The 14,284-nt window shown below is 44.9% G+C and overlaps 2 protein-coding genes and 1 long non-coding RNA gene across 3 annotated transcripts in view; 2 read left to right on the top strand and 1 right to left on the bottom strand.

Moving 5' to 3' along the window:
• The window catches only part of HDGFL3 (HDGF like 3), a 59,085-nt gene extending 51,997 nt beyond the window's left edge, over positions 1-7,088 (top strand). Inside the window, exon 6 of the mRNA XM_054041642.1 lies at positions 5,711-7,088. Coding sequence (XP_053897617.1) covers positions 5,711-5,716 — 6 coding nt within the window. The 3' untranslated portion in view covers positions 5,717-7,088. The remainder of the gene's footprint in view (positions 1-5,710) is intronic.
• On the top strand, positions 3,260-4,824 carry LOC128844174 (uncharacterized). Its single transcript, XR_008446445.1, has 2 exons — positions 3,260-4,162; positions 4,710-4,824. It is a non-coding gene; the product is annotated as an uncharacterized LOC128844174 (long non-coding RNA).
• Positions 7,089-10,611: 3,523 nt separating the features above from the next.
• TM6SF1 (transmembrane 6 superfamily member 1) overlaps positions 10,612-14,284 on the bottom strand; it is a 32,282-nt gene continuing 28,609 nt past the window's right edge. Inside the window, exon 10 of the mRNA XM_054041640.1 lies at positions 10,612-10,980. Within this exon, the coding sequence (XP_053897615.1) occupies positions 10,789-10,980 (192 nt within the window). The 3' untranslated portion in view covers positions 10,612-10,788. The remainder of the gene's footprint in view (positions 10,981-14,284) is intronic.

Genomic DNA, 14,284 nt, shown 5'->3' on the forward strand with positions numbered 1-14,284 from the left:
AAGATGTACTTTAGTCAAACACAAGTTACAGAGCTCAAGGCAAGGGAACTGATATATCACAGACCGAAGAATTTCACCCAGAGGTGACACTAGATGACCTAATGGTCTGGCCTTAAAATCTATGAAAGAACATTTGAACAGTAATGTGCAACTTGAACGGAGTGGGCCTGCTCCTCTTCTCACTTACCCCAATGCAACTTCCTTTACCTCAGTAAACTTAAACCTGGTTTATGTGGGGAGGAAAATCAAGCTTAGTGGGTTTATCTGGTCATAAGAAGGTGCCAGGAACATAATACAAAAATATACCTTAAGCTGCTCTTTTCATCACAGGGAAGCTCAGGGTCCTGTGCAAGACAGGAATTAGAAAATTAGTTGTTTTGTTACAGTTTTCAGTGTGGAAAAGATGCTGACTTTGGCACCTCTAATTATACATAACAAACGGCCTCTTTAACGCTGCTCTCTGGAATGTGCGTGGTCAGCCCCACCATTTTGGATCCATGCAAGGATCCCTGCCTAGCCTCGTGGCTTCCCAACCTGGAAGGCCATGGAAACCTGCTAGACTGGTGGGAGGCCTAAAAACATTCCTCTCAACTTAACTGCAGCACTGCCCAGGGGAGGAGCTTTTGCAGATGAGACCCCATATCTCTGGTGCTCCCAGCATGCATCCTCCTGTGGCCATGCATGAGTAACCCATAATAGCACAGTAGTCACTCCATTTATATAGTGCCCGGATGCTTTCCCAGTGTGCTGAAGGCACCTCTCCCATCTTCAAAGGGGACAGGGTTTGTCTTTTATCATCATTATTGATAAAATAATCATCGTTGCTTTGACTGAGAGGTAGGAGATCAACGTGTGCCTTTGGGTCATAGCGCCCTTTTAAAACCTTCGCCATCTGACTGATCCTTGTTTAGCCAGAGAAACACCACCCTGATATTAGAACATAAGCCAGGCTTGCTGGCTATCACACCAGCCCAGAGGTTCAGCTCCTCTTGTAGGCTTGCTGCTAAATTCATACTAGCCTCCTAGCTATTCCCAGGGTCCTCTGCCTCCCGTCGCTGGCTGCTGCTGTTAGCATGGCTGCCTCTCCAAAACGGTACCCCAGAATTACTGCATCTTGTACCTGAACCTCAAAAGGCTATTGGCTAATATGGATCTTAACAGAGCTTCTATAAGCTAGCAGCCACTGAGACTGCTTGCCCATTGGATAGAGAGTCCTTCGCTTTTAAATACTCAGCTGCGTCCCTATGCTTAGGCTTCCTCAAAATACCTTCTAAGCAGAATATTCCTGTGTAGCATTTCTCATTTCTCGTTGCATTTAGCTTTTACAGTATAAAACGAGCTGGTAAATGAGTGAAAGCAGATTCCCATTGCATATCTAAACCTCCTGTGAGTTGTGTTTTTGGGTTTCGGCTGCTATGACTCTTAAATGTAACTGGAGACATACTTTTTTTTTTTCCATTTTACTACTCTGGAGACTCTTGTTATGGCTTTGTGAAGCACACTCCTAAATGTTTTGTGACGGGATGTATTTGAATGTCAGTGCCACTGCTTGGCTTGTGTGATGGACTTTAGACTATGTACTGATATGTGGAATTGATTTTAATCAAAAGCAAGGCACAGGCTTTGCATCCTTTCATTTGTGTGAGGATGAATATAGTCACCATTCAGGGGGTGGACAGTTCTATGGACTCTGAAAAATAAGGCATTAGTTTGAAGTAAAACAGCTGGGGTTTCCCCTGATACAGCCCAGGGACTCTCAGGTTTAAAGGTGCTCTCCTTACTCACAGTGGTGATCAGAGACTGTGATTGAAGGCAGTGGAACTACTCATGGGAGTAACTGCTCATGCTAGTGTGAGGTAAGTAGTTACAATCCAGTCCAGAGTGGTTATCATCTGATACCATTACTACTGAGAGAGCATATTCAAAAGAGCTGGTGGCTGAGACATTTGTTAACGGTGGTGTTTTAGTGGAAGACCAACATTTCTAGTGACTCCTGTGAAATATAACAAATACATAGACTTCAGTAATAGCTGCCAGGAGCTCTTCCTACTACAATAATAACCTTGTGTCACAGCTTGTTTATTAAGGGTTGGATTCTGTAATCATTGTGACCTCAAAATTGATGCCCAATTATTTGTCACAACACATGTATGAAGAAGGTAAACAAATGTCACTATTCCCATCTTACAATAGAGAAACTAAGGCACGGAGAGATTAAGTGAATTGCCTAACACCACATAGGGAGGAAGTGTCAGCACTGGGATTTAAACTTGGCAGTAGTCCTACGCCCAGGCCACTAGAGCCTCTCTGACTGGATTCTCTATTCTCCTGCCGTACTTACATGTGCAACTTAACTGACTCCACACATATTTTTTACCTACAGGAGGCCAGATTCTCTTGTGCCCAGTTTCCAGTAGGTGCAACAGGAATGGTGGTGCAGCAGGGAGCTGGATTCAGATCCCTGATTTTCAGGCCAGTTTTGTTTGCTTCAGTGCCAGGGTGGTTTTGCACTCTACTAGCAAGATGAGTGATTGACTCAAAGCAACGCAAATAAAGGCACTCAAAGTTGTCACTGTCATTGTGTGGACACCGTCTTGTTGAAGGAATGAAACCCTTGCTGATCTGGGGCAGGGTGGATACCAGGGTAGGGTAGCAGGGGGATAGCCATCCTCCCAGCATCATAATCCTCTGTCCATCAGTTCCATGGGGATGGGGCTCTCTGATCAGACCTGTGGTGCTGGCTGCTCCCTGCAGCATCATGCCCACCACTACCCCCAAGTCCCATAGGTAGGGCCCTACCAAATTCACAATCCATTTTGGTCAATTTCACAGTCATGGAATTTTAAAAATCATAAATTTCATGATTTCAATTTCAATCTGAAATTTCACAGTTTTGTAATTGTACAGGTCCTGACCCAAAAAAGGAGTTATGGGGGAGGGGGAGTCGCAAGGTTATTGTAGGAGGGTTGTGGTACTGCTACCCTTACTTCTGCCTTACGGCACTGCCTTCAGAGCTGGGCAGCTGGAGAGCGGTGGCTGCTGGCCCGGAGCCCAGTTCTGAAGGCAGAGCCGCCGCCAGCAGCAGCACAGAAGTAAGGATGGTCTGGGATGCCATTGCCATGATTATTTCTGCGCTGCTGCTAGAGAGGCGCTGTCTTCAGAGCTGGGCGCCTGGCCAACAGCCGCCACTCTCTGGCAGCCCAGCTCTGAAGGCAGCGCAGAAGTAAGGGTGGCAATACCACAACCCCCCTAAAATAACGTTGCGACCCCCCTGCAACTGCCTTTTGGGTCAGGGCCCCCAATTTGAGAAACGCTGGTCTCCCATGTGAAATCGGTATAGTATAGGGTAAAGGCACACAAACAACCAGATTTCATGGTTTGTGACGTGTTTTTCATGGCCGTGAATTTGAGGGCCCTACCCCTAGGACATTAGCAAGTATGTAAACACTGCTAGCGTCAGCATTAACGTAACCTCTGCCCCATCAATGCAGTGGAGTGGCTCTGGAAGGCGGATTCTGGGGCAGCAGCCAGTGGGGGAGCCTGGCAGCATGGCTTCAGCAGGAACAGTGGGTAGATCAAGGAACCTGCGCAGAGGCACAGGGGTCCCCGCAGATTTCTTGAGGGCAGTGTGGACCATCGGGGGAGCTGCTGGCTTGGGGGCCAAACCCCCTGCTACATTTTCGAGTAGGCAGGACGTGCCCTGTGATCGGCGGGGGGCTGTATCCGACTGGATTTCTGTCGCCTGGGCAGCAGCAGCCCGGTAGGGGATGATCCGACCCCTTTGTCTTTATCCATCTCATGTGCTAAGCCATGGCCCAGCACTCAAGTTGTAATTCTGGGCAGTGAGGAGGAGTTGCAGCGTTAACGTGCGACTGAGCCCTAGCAAGTAGTGGCTGCCACCACTGCCCCTTCAGTTCAACCCCATGGGCACGTTAGCCTTGGCAAGAGCAAAGCCTTAACACTACGGTGGGATAGCTTTGTATATTTAATGTAGGGACTGACCAGTGCAGCCCCCGCCTCTCTTGTTAATGCGGGAGAACGACATGTCAGTAGGGATTTGTAGTAAAAGGCCTTTAATTGTTTTAACGGATGTCTGCACCTCCCTCCAGAAGGAAGCACAACAGCAGTGAGAGCATCTCCAGGCAAAGGCTCCGAAGCACCTGTAAGTATAACCTTAGCAAGCGACGCATAAACAGGAGAGAGAAGAGAGTTAGTGTGGGAGCTTTGGAGAGCAAAGCATCACTGCCCTGGGAACTGGATGGGGAAGGGCCGTGAAGGACATTGGCATGCGGTATGGGACGTATTTTGTAACAACCCCTACCATGGGCAGGGGACGGAAACCAGGAACAAAAGCACAGCGCTCTACTAATTAGATTGGTATTGCAGAGTGCCTTGGAGCCCTGGTCACAGACCTGGCCCTCACCGTGCTAGCTGTTGTATAAACCCAGAACAAAAAGACGGTCCCTGTTCCGAAGAGCCATAAGCAGCTACAGGCCACAACCGGACTGGGGGTCGATTGTGCTAGTCAGCTCCCTTAGCTGGCAGCAGTAGACAGCTGAACTGCTTGGGTCAGAGAGACATGCTCACCCCCAGCCATGGTGTGATTGATGAAGAACACTGCCACAGGGGGTTGGACAGGGCGAGAGCTCAGGAAGGGAGCTGCTAGTGCTACAGTGTTAAAATGTTTTCTTTCTCCTATTCTCTTCCAGATCCTCTGTAAAATGAAAATCGCGCTCTTCCCTGTGGATTCACCCTCTGTCCCCCTTTTTCCTGATGTTGTTTTTTTCAGAATGAACAAAAACAAATATATTGTTGATTGCTTCACATTGATTGTGTGTGGTGTGGTTCTTTCGTCAGTAATTTGTGGGTGGGTGGATAGGCCAGGTAATGCTCCGAATCCTTTCTTGACAAGTGATTTCTAGAACAGTCCCCAAAGGGAAACCCCACCTGACTGTGCAGTGCTCATACAGCATCTTCCGTGCGAGAGACAAAAATTAATGGATCCCTCTGAGGTAGGTAACTGTTTTACATGGAGAAACTGAGACATGAAGACAAGAGACTTGCCATGACCACACAGAAAGGGACGGATTATGTTCCTATTAATGTTAATGGGCGCAAGAGCTGGCCTTGACTCAGTAGTAACATGGGAGTTTCTTCCTCCTATGTTTTTCATCCCACGGAGAGCTCCAAGCCAGGCTATATCTTCAGCAATAACATACACACCCTCCGTTTTTGTATTTCTTTCGTTGTGGGCAAGTGTTCATTTGCTTGAGCAGAACACACAGCCATTTCTAGTGACTTCTTGCAAGGCCCAGGAGCTCCTGTGGACAGAGCAGTGGTCTAACCTTTTGCGTGATGCATACCAAAGGTTTGATGAAACAGAAAACTACAGAACTTGGTTGTGTTTGGTGTATCCTGTACCTTTCATAATGATATTATGGGGCAGGATGAATGACAAAATCTACCAACATAAATGGAACAAAGCGTTTTTTTTTAATAAAGCCCTAAATGCTCAAGCCAGGTTCTTTAATGTGATAGTGTGTGTTTATGATGCAACACAAACTGTTTCCTTAAAAAAAAAAAAATGTACCATGAAGTTAATGTAACTGTAGCTCTGAAATGTAAAGATGAGGCATTCATTTGAATCTTGTTCTCTGCAGCTTGATGCATTAAATCTTACATTAAATACAATTTTTTTTCTCTCTTTCAGACTTAACCAACATAATGACTGCTGGACATGAAGGGAAAACACAAGAAGGTTACGTGTTTGGTTGTCTAATATTCTTGGATTTGATATGAGTCAGCACATCTATTCATTGGTATCATCAACAGCATCCCAGTTTGTATGCACATTATTCACATTCCTATCTGTTGTGTTTGCAGAAATGACATTTTACCCTTTTTCTAAGGGATATCTTTTGATTTTCATATTATTTGGTTGCATGGAGTTGCCCTTTTCCAGTGACTGAGGTTTATGGAGACGTTGCAGAGTTGTACATGTGGTAGAAGCCTTTTCTAAAGAGAAAAGGCAGAAACTCCAAATTAAATCGTTCAAAATCTGCATTTTTGTAAAACAAGCAAACCTTAGGAATTAGTCCCCTACATACAAGACCACAAGAATCTATTCCACCTACAAACATAACTTTAAATTACGCCGTATCCATCTTTTCTTGTTTTTTGATCCGTTTACAAAATAAAAGAAAAATCCTTCTTCAGCTGAGATCATTGCAAAGGTCAATACTGTAATAAAATATCTTTCCTTATTAGAAGTACCTAGCTAGTTATACTCGTTAATATTTCTCAAAATCACGATGTAATGTACACTATCTGGCTTAGTACCTATATGTGGAGTTAGTGAAAGTCTTTTTGTGTTTCTTTAGATTAATACAAGGATTTTTTCCAATGCCAACACAATTTGAGCTCATTCATTTGGAAGCTTTCCATTTCTAAGCTTATTGTGACACAGAAACCCTATGAAACCAAACCAAAACATCGAATGTTCAGTATTGAAAGGCTTAAAAAAAGGATCCTGTCATTCTTCTGTTTTTGTTTTTTGTTTTTTTGTTTTTAATTTTGGAAATAGATCTAGACTAGGAAGTAAGCATTCCAAAACCATTATTCTGTGTACATTATTGTTGCTATTGTGATAATAGAGAATTTTATTTATTTTTATGCCAGCTTTTATTGTGAAAACATATTTAGTCTGGTTTTATCAATCCTTGTTATGCTTGTCCTTGGAACATCTTTTGCGTATTCAAGGTTTGTAGTTGACAAGTTTACTGTAAAAAACAAAACAAAAAAACAAAAAAAAAACAAAAACAAAAAAATGTATTGTTTTTACAGAATAAATTTATTGGAATGTGTATTGGGAGTAAGGTTTGAGGTTGTAAGCAACTAAGTTAGCGTCATATTTGGCTTCATACGTGTAATAATGTGAGGTATTAATGTAACTCAAGTATTAAAGCAAAACATTCTGTTAACACTGAGTTGACAATAATAGATACAAGTCCAGGTGAGATTTTTTTTTTCTGTACATTGCTATTTTTTTTCCTGGATAACAGGAGGTTATTAAATTCACCTTGACCATATTCAAAGTTTCTTTGAAAGCCCTAGAGGAAACATTGGGGCCGTGATACCTGTTTGTGAGACAGTATATCCTACGACGGCTGAACAGCTCTTTGTTTGTTTTCTTGGGGAGAATGTGCTGGGATGGAGCTGACCTGAATTCAAATATATAAGGGAGGACTCCACACCCAGGAAGTTTGGGTTCTGGAGGAAATAAATGTTTTGAGCTCCTTTCTGCCAGTCAAACATTGACTGACCATAGGCACCAACTTCCCCGCTTTCCTGTGGGTGCTCGACTCCCCTGCCCTCTGCCCCTGGCCCTGCCCCCACTCCACCCCTTCCATGAGGCCCCTGCCCCCATTCCAACCCCTTCCCCAAAGTCCCTGCACCAACTCCGCCCCCTCCCTGCCCTTATTCCAACTCCTTCCCCAAATCCCCACCCCGGCCCCACCTCCTCCCCTGAGCGTGCCACATTCCCGCTCCTCTCCCTCCCTCCTCCCGGAGCATGCTAATGGGCGGGACGCACTCGGAGGTAGGCGGAGGAGCGGGGACGCGGCATGCTCAGGGGCAGAGGAGGAGGTGGGGCGGGAGGTATGGGGAGCTTGGCTGTCAGTGGGTGCAGAGCACCCACTAATTTTTCCCTGTGGGTGCTCCAGCCCCGGAGCACCCATGGAGTCGGCTCCTATGTGACTGACGTGCTACAGTAGAGACAAAGTGGCTGGGGTAATATCTTTTATTGGATCAACTTCTATTGGAGAAAGAGGCAAGCTTTGAAGCTCCACAGAGCTTCTCACCCATCTTGTCTTTCTCATACCCTGGGACCAACACAGTTACAACAACACTGCAACCAACACATACTCTGGGAGTCTTGAATCCTGCCCTTTTGGCTAGAGTTCTAAAGCACAAATGCCCTCTTCTGACCACGGCTGTGAACTTCCCCTCAGAGTTTGACATTCTCCTGTTAAAGTACAGTAACTCCTCACTTAACGTTGTAGTTATGTTCCTGAAAAATGCGACTTGAAGCGAAATGATGTTAAGCAAATCCAATTTCCCCATAAGAATTAATGTAAATAAAGGGGTTAGGTTCCAGGGAATTTTTTTTCACCAAAGACTATATTATATACACACACACACACACACACACACACACACACACACACACAGTATAAGTTTTAAACAAACAATTTAATACTGGTACACACTGATGATGATTGTGAAGCTTGGTTGAGGTGGAGGAGTCAGAGGGTGGGATATTTTCCAGGGAATGCCTTATTGCTAAATGATGAACTAGCAATTGGCTGAGCCCTCAAGGGTTAACTCTCACATTCTACAAGGCAGCAGGAATGGAGGAAGGGGAGACCACATCGCAGACAGAGACGCACACTCTGTGTGTGTGTGTGTGTGTGTGTGTGTGAGAGAGAGAGAGAGAGAGAGAGAGACGCGCATTTCCCCTTTAAGTACACTGCCTTGTTAATTAGATCAGCTTGCTGAGACCTCAGTTGCAGCTGCTGCCAGCAAGCTCCCTCCATCCTGAGCCCTGCCGTGTGTCTCCCCTGCTCTATGGTAGATGGGGTAAGTGGGGTGCAGGAGCAGGGGCACACCCTGACATTAGCCCCCCTTTTTCTCCCCTCCCCACCAGACAGCAAGCAGGAGTCTCGGGGAACAGCTCCAAGGCAGAGGGCAGGAGCAGCATATGGCAGTGGGGGAGGGACAGCTGCAATTGCTAGCCTGCTGGGCAGCTGCTGCACAGGGAACTTAGGGGAGCAGGGAGCTGATGGGGGGCTGCCAGTCCACCCTGGTTCCAAGCCCCCACCAGCCAGCTGCAACGGGCTGCTCTTCCTGCAAGCAGTGGACAAAGCAGGCGGCTGCCAAACGATGTTAGAAGGGAGCATTGCACAACTTTAAACGAGCATGTTCCCTAATTGATCAGCAATGTAACAACGAAACAACCTTAACCGGGATGACTTTAAGTGAGGAGTTACTGTATGAATCTATTCCTGTTTTGAAAATCCCCCCGTATAGGTTGAAACATGCACATGAATGAGCCGAATCTGTGTTTAGACTATAAAAAAGAAAAAAAGAACCCTCCAAATTTAGAACTTCTAAAATATCCAAGTATGAAATGTTTCCAATTAAGTTTATCCTCCATTTTCACCCATAAATGAGACAGAATTGTACTATTTTTAGTATAAAGATATTCAGATGTAATATAAATACTTCTAACTGCAAATAGAAACATAAGCCCCACCAGCCAAGACCTTACTAAATTGTATATTAGCTGCTACTTGTTTATGGCAAAATATCAGTAGCAAAAGCAGCTGTGTAGAGAAGTTCAGTGGAAAAACTCCATTCTGAAAACACCTGGAAATGTTTAAGGCCTGGATTCTCCAAAGTGCTGAGCCCTCTGACCTCCCCCCCACACACACACACACACACACACACACACCAATGCAGTTAACCATGTGCTTAACGTTAAGCATGTGAACAGTCCTGTCAATTTCAATGATTAAGCATGTGCATACATGCTTTGTTGGATGAGACCTGGAGGGCTCAGCACGGAACAGGACTGAACGCTTAAACAGCATTTCCACAACCACATGATTTGCCTTTCACATGTAGAGAGTCTTCTCTACAAGATTTCTCAGGATTTTTAACAGGACTGACCTGCAAGAAATACTATTTGATCAATAAAACATGTACGTAACCAAGTGATGTATGTTAATTGTTCACACTTCCAAATATTAACCAAAACAATCCACCCTAGTTTTATGAGAGTTGGTAATGCTGAAACAATCCAGTCTGTTACTCCTGGGGGAATTCTGCACCAACACATTAAAAATTCTGCAAATTTTATTGGTCAAAATAATACTATATAATCACACCAGTTTCAATTATTTTGGTAATTTATTTCAAAATACCTGTCAGCAAGTATGTCTGTAACAGGAGTAGAGAATTAAAGAAACCCCTATAACAACCTGGTTCCTATTACTCTGTCCTCTTCCCCCAGAGCCCAACTGGGGAGCCAAATACTCACCCCCTCTGCCCCCCTCCAGAGCCCAGCCATGCCTCCCCAGCCCAGACACTCACACCCCCTCTCCCCCCCAAAGGCTAGGGATACAGAGGGAGAAACAGCCTGATGCTGGGTCCCGGTCTTACACGGAGTTTCTTGTGTGCCACCGCTTCTTTCCTTCAGGGCATGCTGGGAATTGCAGCTGCTGAGAACCCTCCAGTTCCCTCCCTCTCCCCCAGCCTTGTCTTCTGTTTGTGAGCTGGGCTCTGCCGGGTCCAACGAACCCTAGTGACAGGCGGCCAACAGCTCTGCAGCCCATTTCTGTGGGGAAGAAAGGAAATTCTGCACGCACAACATTAATTTCTGCAAAATTCTGCATTGCGCAGAATTCCCCCAGGAGTAGTCTGTGCCCGCAGAACATTGACATAATTATTACTTAACTCCATGTGGTATTAATACAAAAACTCAAACCGCTTACTTACTCAAGAATAGCTTTAGAAATTATCTCCATGACAGAGTAAAAGCAAAATGTTGAGAAGTGTTAACTGAAGTTGCCTTTATTTTCTCTCTTTACAGTAATGATACACAAAGCGGACTGGGCAATCTTACACATTTTTGATAAACCACATGTCATTTGGAGTCTATAAGAGAGCCCAGTTACCTCAAAAACCAAGTATATACATAGCAAAAAAGAAGAGGTGGAAGCAATCTTTCTATTGAGCTTTTTCTTCTTCTTTTGCTTTCATAAAAAACTCTGGTTTGTTGACACACCTATAAGCCAGCAGTTGGGGAAGGATTCCATACACTATGTTCAGTACTAGAAAATAGAATTTTGCCTCTTCGGGGACTCTGTAGATGTAAGGCGTTCGAGCATGAAGAGAAGCACCAATATGGGAAAACTGAGCCTGTGGCAGATAAATATATATAAAAGAATGGGTAAGCATGATGTACATTTTGGAATGGCAGCATAATCTGCATTACTATATTCACATGCACACATTACCAATAACATTTTTTGAGCAACCCACTTTATGCCTGAATCCCAATTCTCCATCATTCTTTAGGACTGCGGTATAAAAATACTCTCTGATCTGATGTCATTCTTGCTTTGATATAATACAAATAAATGGTACCTCCCATGTGATAGTAGCAGCTGTATTTTGTGAACATTCAGTATTCTCTGCCAGTCTCCCATATGTCTTAGGCCCTATTCATTCAGCAGGGGCCGCTGACGTGGACCTACGCAAAGTGCCAGTGAAGTCCTCATGGACACAGAAGTCTGTGCTAATAGATCCCAATGCAGTATCAAGCCTATAGATTTTGCCTCACCCCCATAGGAATCAATGGGAATACTGCTGTTGACACCAATGTGTGTGGGATCTGACCCTTAGTTTGTATAAAAATGTTAGAAAATAAGAAAACTAAGGAGCTAAGTAAGTCTCACTAAAATATGTTTTGGCCCAGGCCTGCATACCTGACTTTGGTAAAACTCCTCTTGATTTCTGTAGTTCTGCAAAATCGGGCCCGAAAGGGCTACTGAGCTGGGAGTTGTTGGAATATATCTTAAATGTACAGCTACGGTTATATCCAGGGGAGAGCTCACTGCACTGAAATATATTTTCGCATAAAGAAACATTTATAGATAGAAGCAATAGAGAAGCACTCCGGATAGTTGCTGTCTTTTGTCTCCATCTGTTATCTGCTGTATCAAGCAACGTCTCATTTAAATTAACTATCGTCTGCCCAAATTGATGGTTTGGCAGCAGGAGGAACTGGGGAAGATAAACATCAGCTTGATTTTGAGGGGACAGTGTGGGAAAGGCACAACAGAACTTAATGTAGTAGTAGACTATGGGCCAAACCCTGCTCTCTGCTGGTGTCAGTAGGAGTTATCCAGGAGTCCCAAAGCAGAGAATTTTGCCTTTGGCTACCAAAGCAGACGGGCACAAGATGCATACAGTCTGTGTGCTTGTTCTAATACACCATCTTCTGCAAGGAGGTTACCTAGAGAATGTGCATTAAAACAGAAAAGGAACTAGTGGTTTCAGTATGTTTAACCACCCCAGCTGACAGGAGAGCTGCTCTAGAAAGCCCTCGTCAGGAAGCAGAGTAATCAAAGAAATTAAATGCAAACCCAGGTTAGCAGAGTGGCTCTTGGTATTTCCCTAAGTATTTGTTACCCAGCAAGCAACGCTCAGGGGCATTCCATATATTGCATTTTTTTAATAGCCTAGCAACTCATTCTCCACACTCCTAGCTCCCACCGGTGGCAGCTCACCACTGCTGGGAACATGGCTCAACCTCCCATTGTCCCTGGGACCACCACCCCCACTCCCTACTTCACACTGGGAACTGCACTGGGGCAGGCAGCTCAGAGAGCCAGCAAAGGCCAGGGGCAAGGTGCTGAAAACACCAGCAGCAGAGGTAAGGAGCAGAAGGCTCTCTGCTGTCTAATGTGAGCCTGTCTGTGTAGGCACTTATGGCCACTCCGAAGTATCTGGGGGTCCAGAGAAGAACATTGGAGCTGGAAAGGGTATCCTACAAATTGCCATGCTAGGTTGGCCCAATGAGCCCTCTAATCCAATATCCTGTCTCTGACAGTGCTAGTACCCAATGCTTCACAGTGTATGGTCTCTGTAATGAACAGCTATGCACTCATGTCTATGGGAGAATATTCCTCTTCATCTCAGGCAGTGAGTGCTTGACACATAAGGGTTTATAACCCTTCTACATTTTTATCCGAGCTTAATGAAACTGGCTATTTTTATTATTCGCAAAAATAGAATTTGGATCCTATCTTTGGCCTCATTTCTATCTCCATGGACTGAGTTTCACTGACTAATTATGCATCATGTAAAATGAATTATTTCTATCAGTCTTAGGTTTGTGGTCTTTCAATTTCATTGTGGCTCCTCTGTTTCTTGTATTAGCAGAGAGGATCAACGGGCGCACCCGACAGCTGTGCTCTCCCTATTACTCTACGTGCCTCCACTGTGTCATCTTCCTCCTAGCTTTTATACGTTCTCCTCGTCTGGAAGCTGTCTCATGCCTCTAATCATTTGCATTGCTCTGCTCTGGACCTTTTCTATTTCTGCTATCAATTCAGATAGTAGAATTCTCCTTTAAAAAAAAATCATATTGGTCTATCTGCCTGTCAGGCACCAAGAGCCTGATCTAGCTGTCAATACAGGCAATGGGCAGAATCCCATTGATTTCAATTGGGAGCCAGATTAGTGCTCAGATGGCAAGAAATGTGTCAATCCAGATTACTGTATCTGTTTTGCAGAAGCCCAGTTTGCAGGAAGGGAGATTTCACTTCATTGGGGTCCAGAGTTCACCCATGCTCTGAAACTAGAAACAGGGGCAGGGGTTGGGGGTGGGGCGTTAAATACTGCATTGACAACTGCATTAGCACCAAGCTGGCAAGAAAATCTAGGGCTGCTTGGGCCAGATTTCCATTTGTGGCTAAGGGTTTTCAAATAATGCTGGCAAATCTATGCCACAGAAGGTGAAGGTTCTGCGGGGGGGAGGGGGGAGACAGAGGAATTGTGAGTGACTGGATGGGGAAAAATCCTTTAGATGGGGAAGGGATTTGGACAAGTGAGAAGGAGCAGAGAGGAGGGGTGATTGTGTAAATTTAAGAGTGCCATTGTGCCATGTCCCATTTTTTATGGGGTACATTCATGCGCACAAAGGATTTCCCCTCATGAACATGTAATGTCCCCATAGAGGGTAATAACATGTCCTTTTTGTGTGTAGGATGTATTTCCAATAGAGATGATGAAAATTTAGCTCTCCCCTTGTACACAGTGCATTAGCAGGGACATCCAGCAGATGTGCATGTCTTGCCAATGGGCTGGCACTCCTATAACTGAGAGCAAGATCTGCCTTGCTATGTAGGATTTCTATAATCATATGCCATCAGGGAATAAGCCATTCCTAGGAACCCTCTTATATTGAACCTTTAGAATGAGGAATGTAGGGGCCGGGGATGGGGGTAATAGGCACTTATATAAGAAAAAGCAACAAATGTCGGGACTATCCTTATAAAATCGGGACAGCTGGTCACCCTATTACCAAGAGGGCCATATCTCAGCCTTTACTAATCTGCTGGTCACTGAAGCTCACGGCAACTTCTAAGCTGCTAAATGCCAGGGATGCAGGTGTCAGTCACAACTAAAGCGTCTCACCTTTTCACCCACATTTTGG

The sequence above is a fragment of the Malaclemys terrapin genome, chromosome 10 (assembly GCF_027887155.1).
Source record: "Malaclemys terrapin pileata isolate rMalTer1 chromosome 10, rMalTer1.hap1, whole genome shotgun sequence".
Classification (NCBI taxonomy): domain Eukaryota; kingdom Metazoa; phylum Chordata; order Testudines; family Emydidae; genus Malaclemys; species Malaclemys terrapin.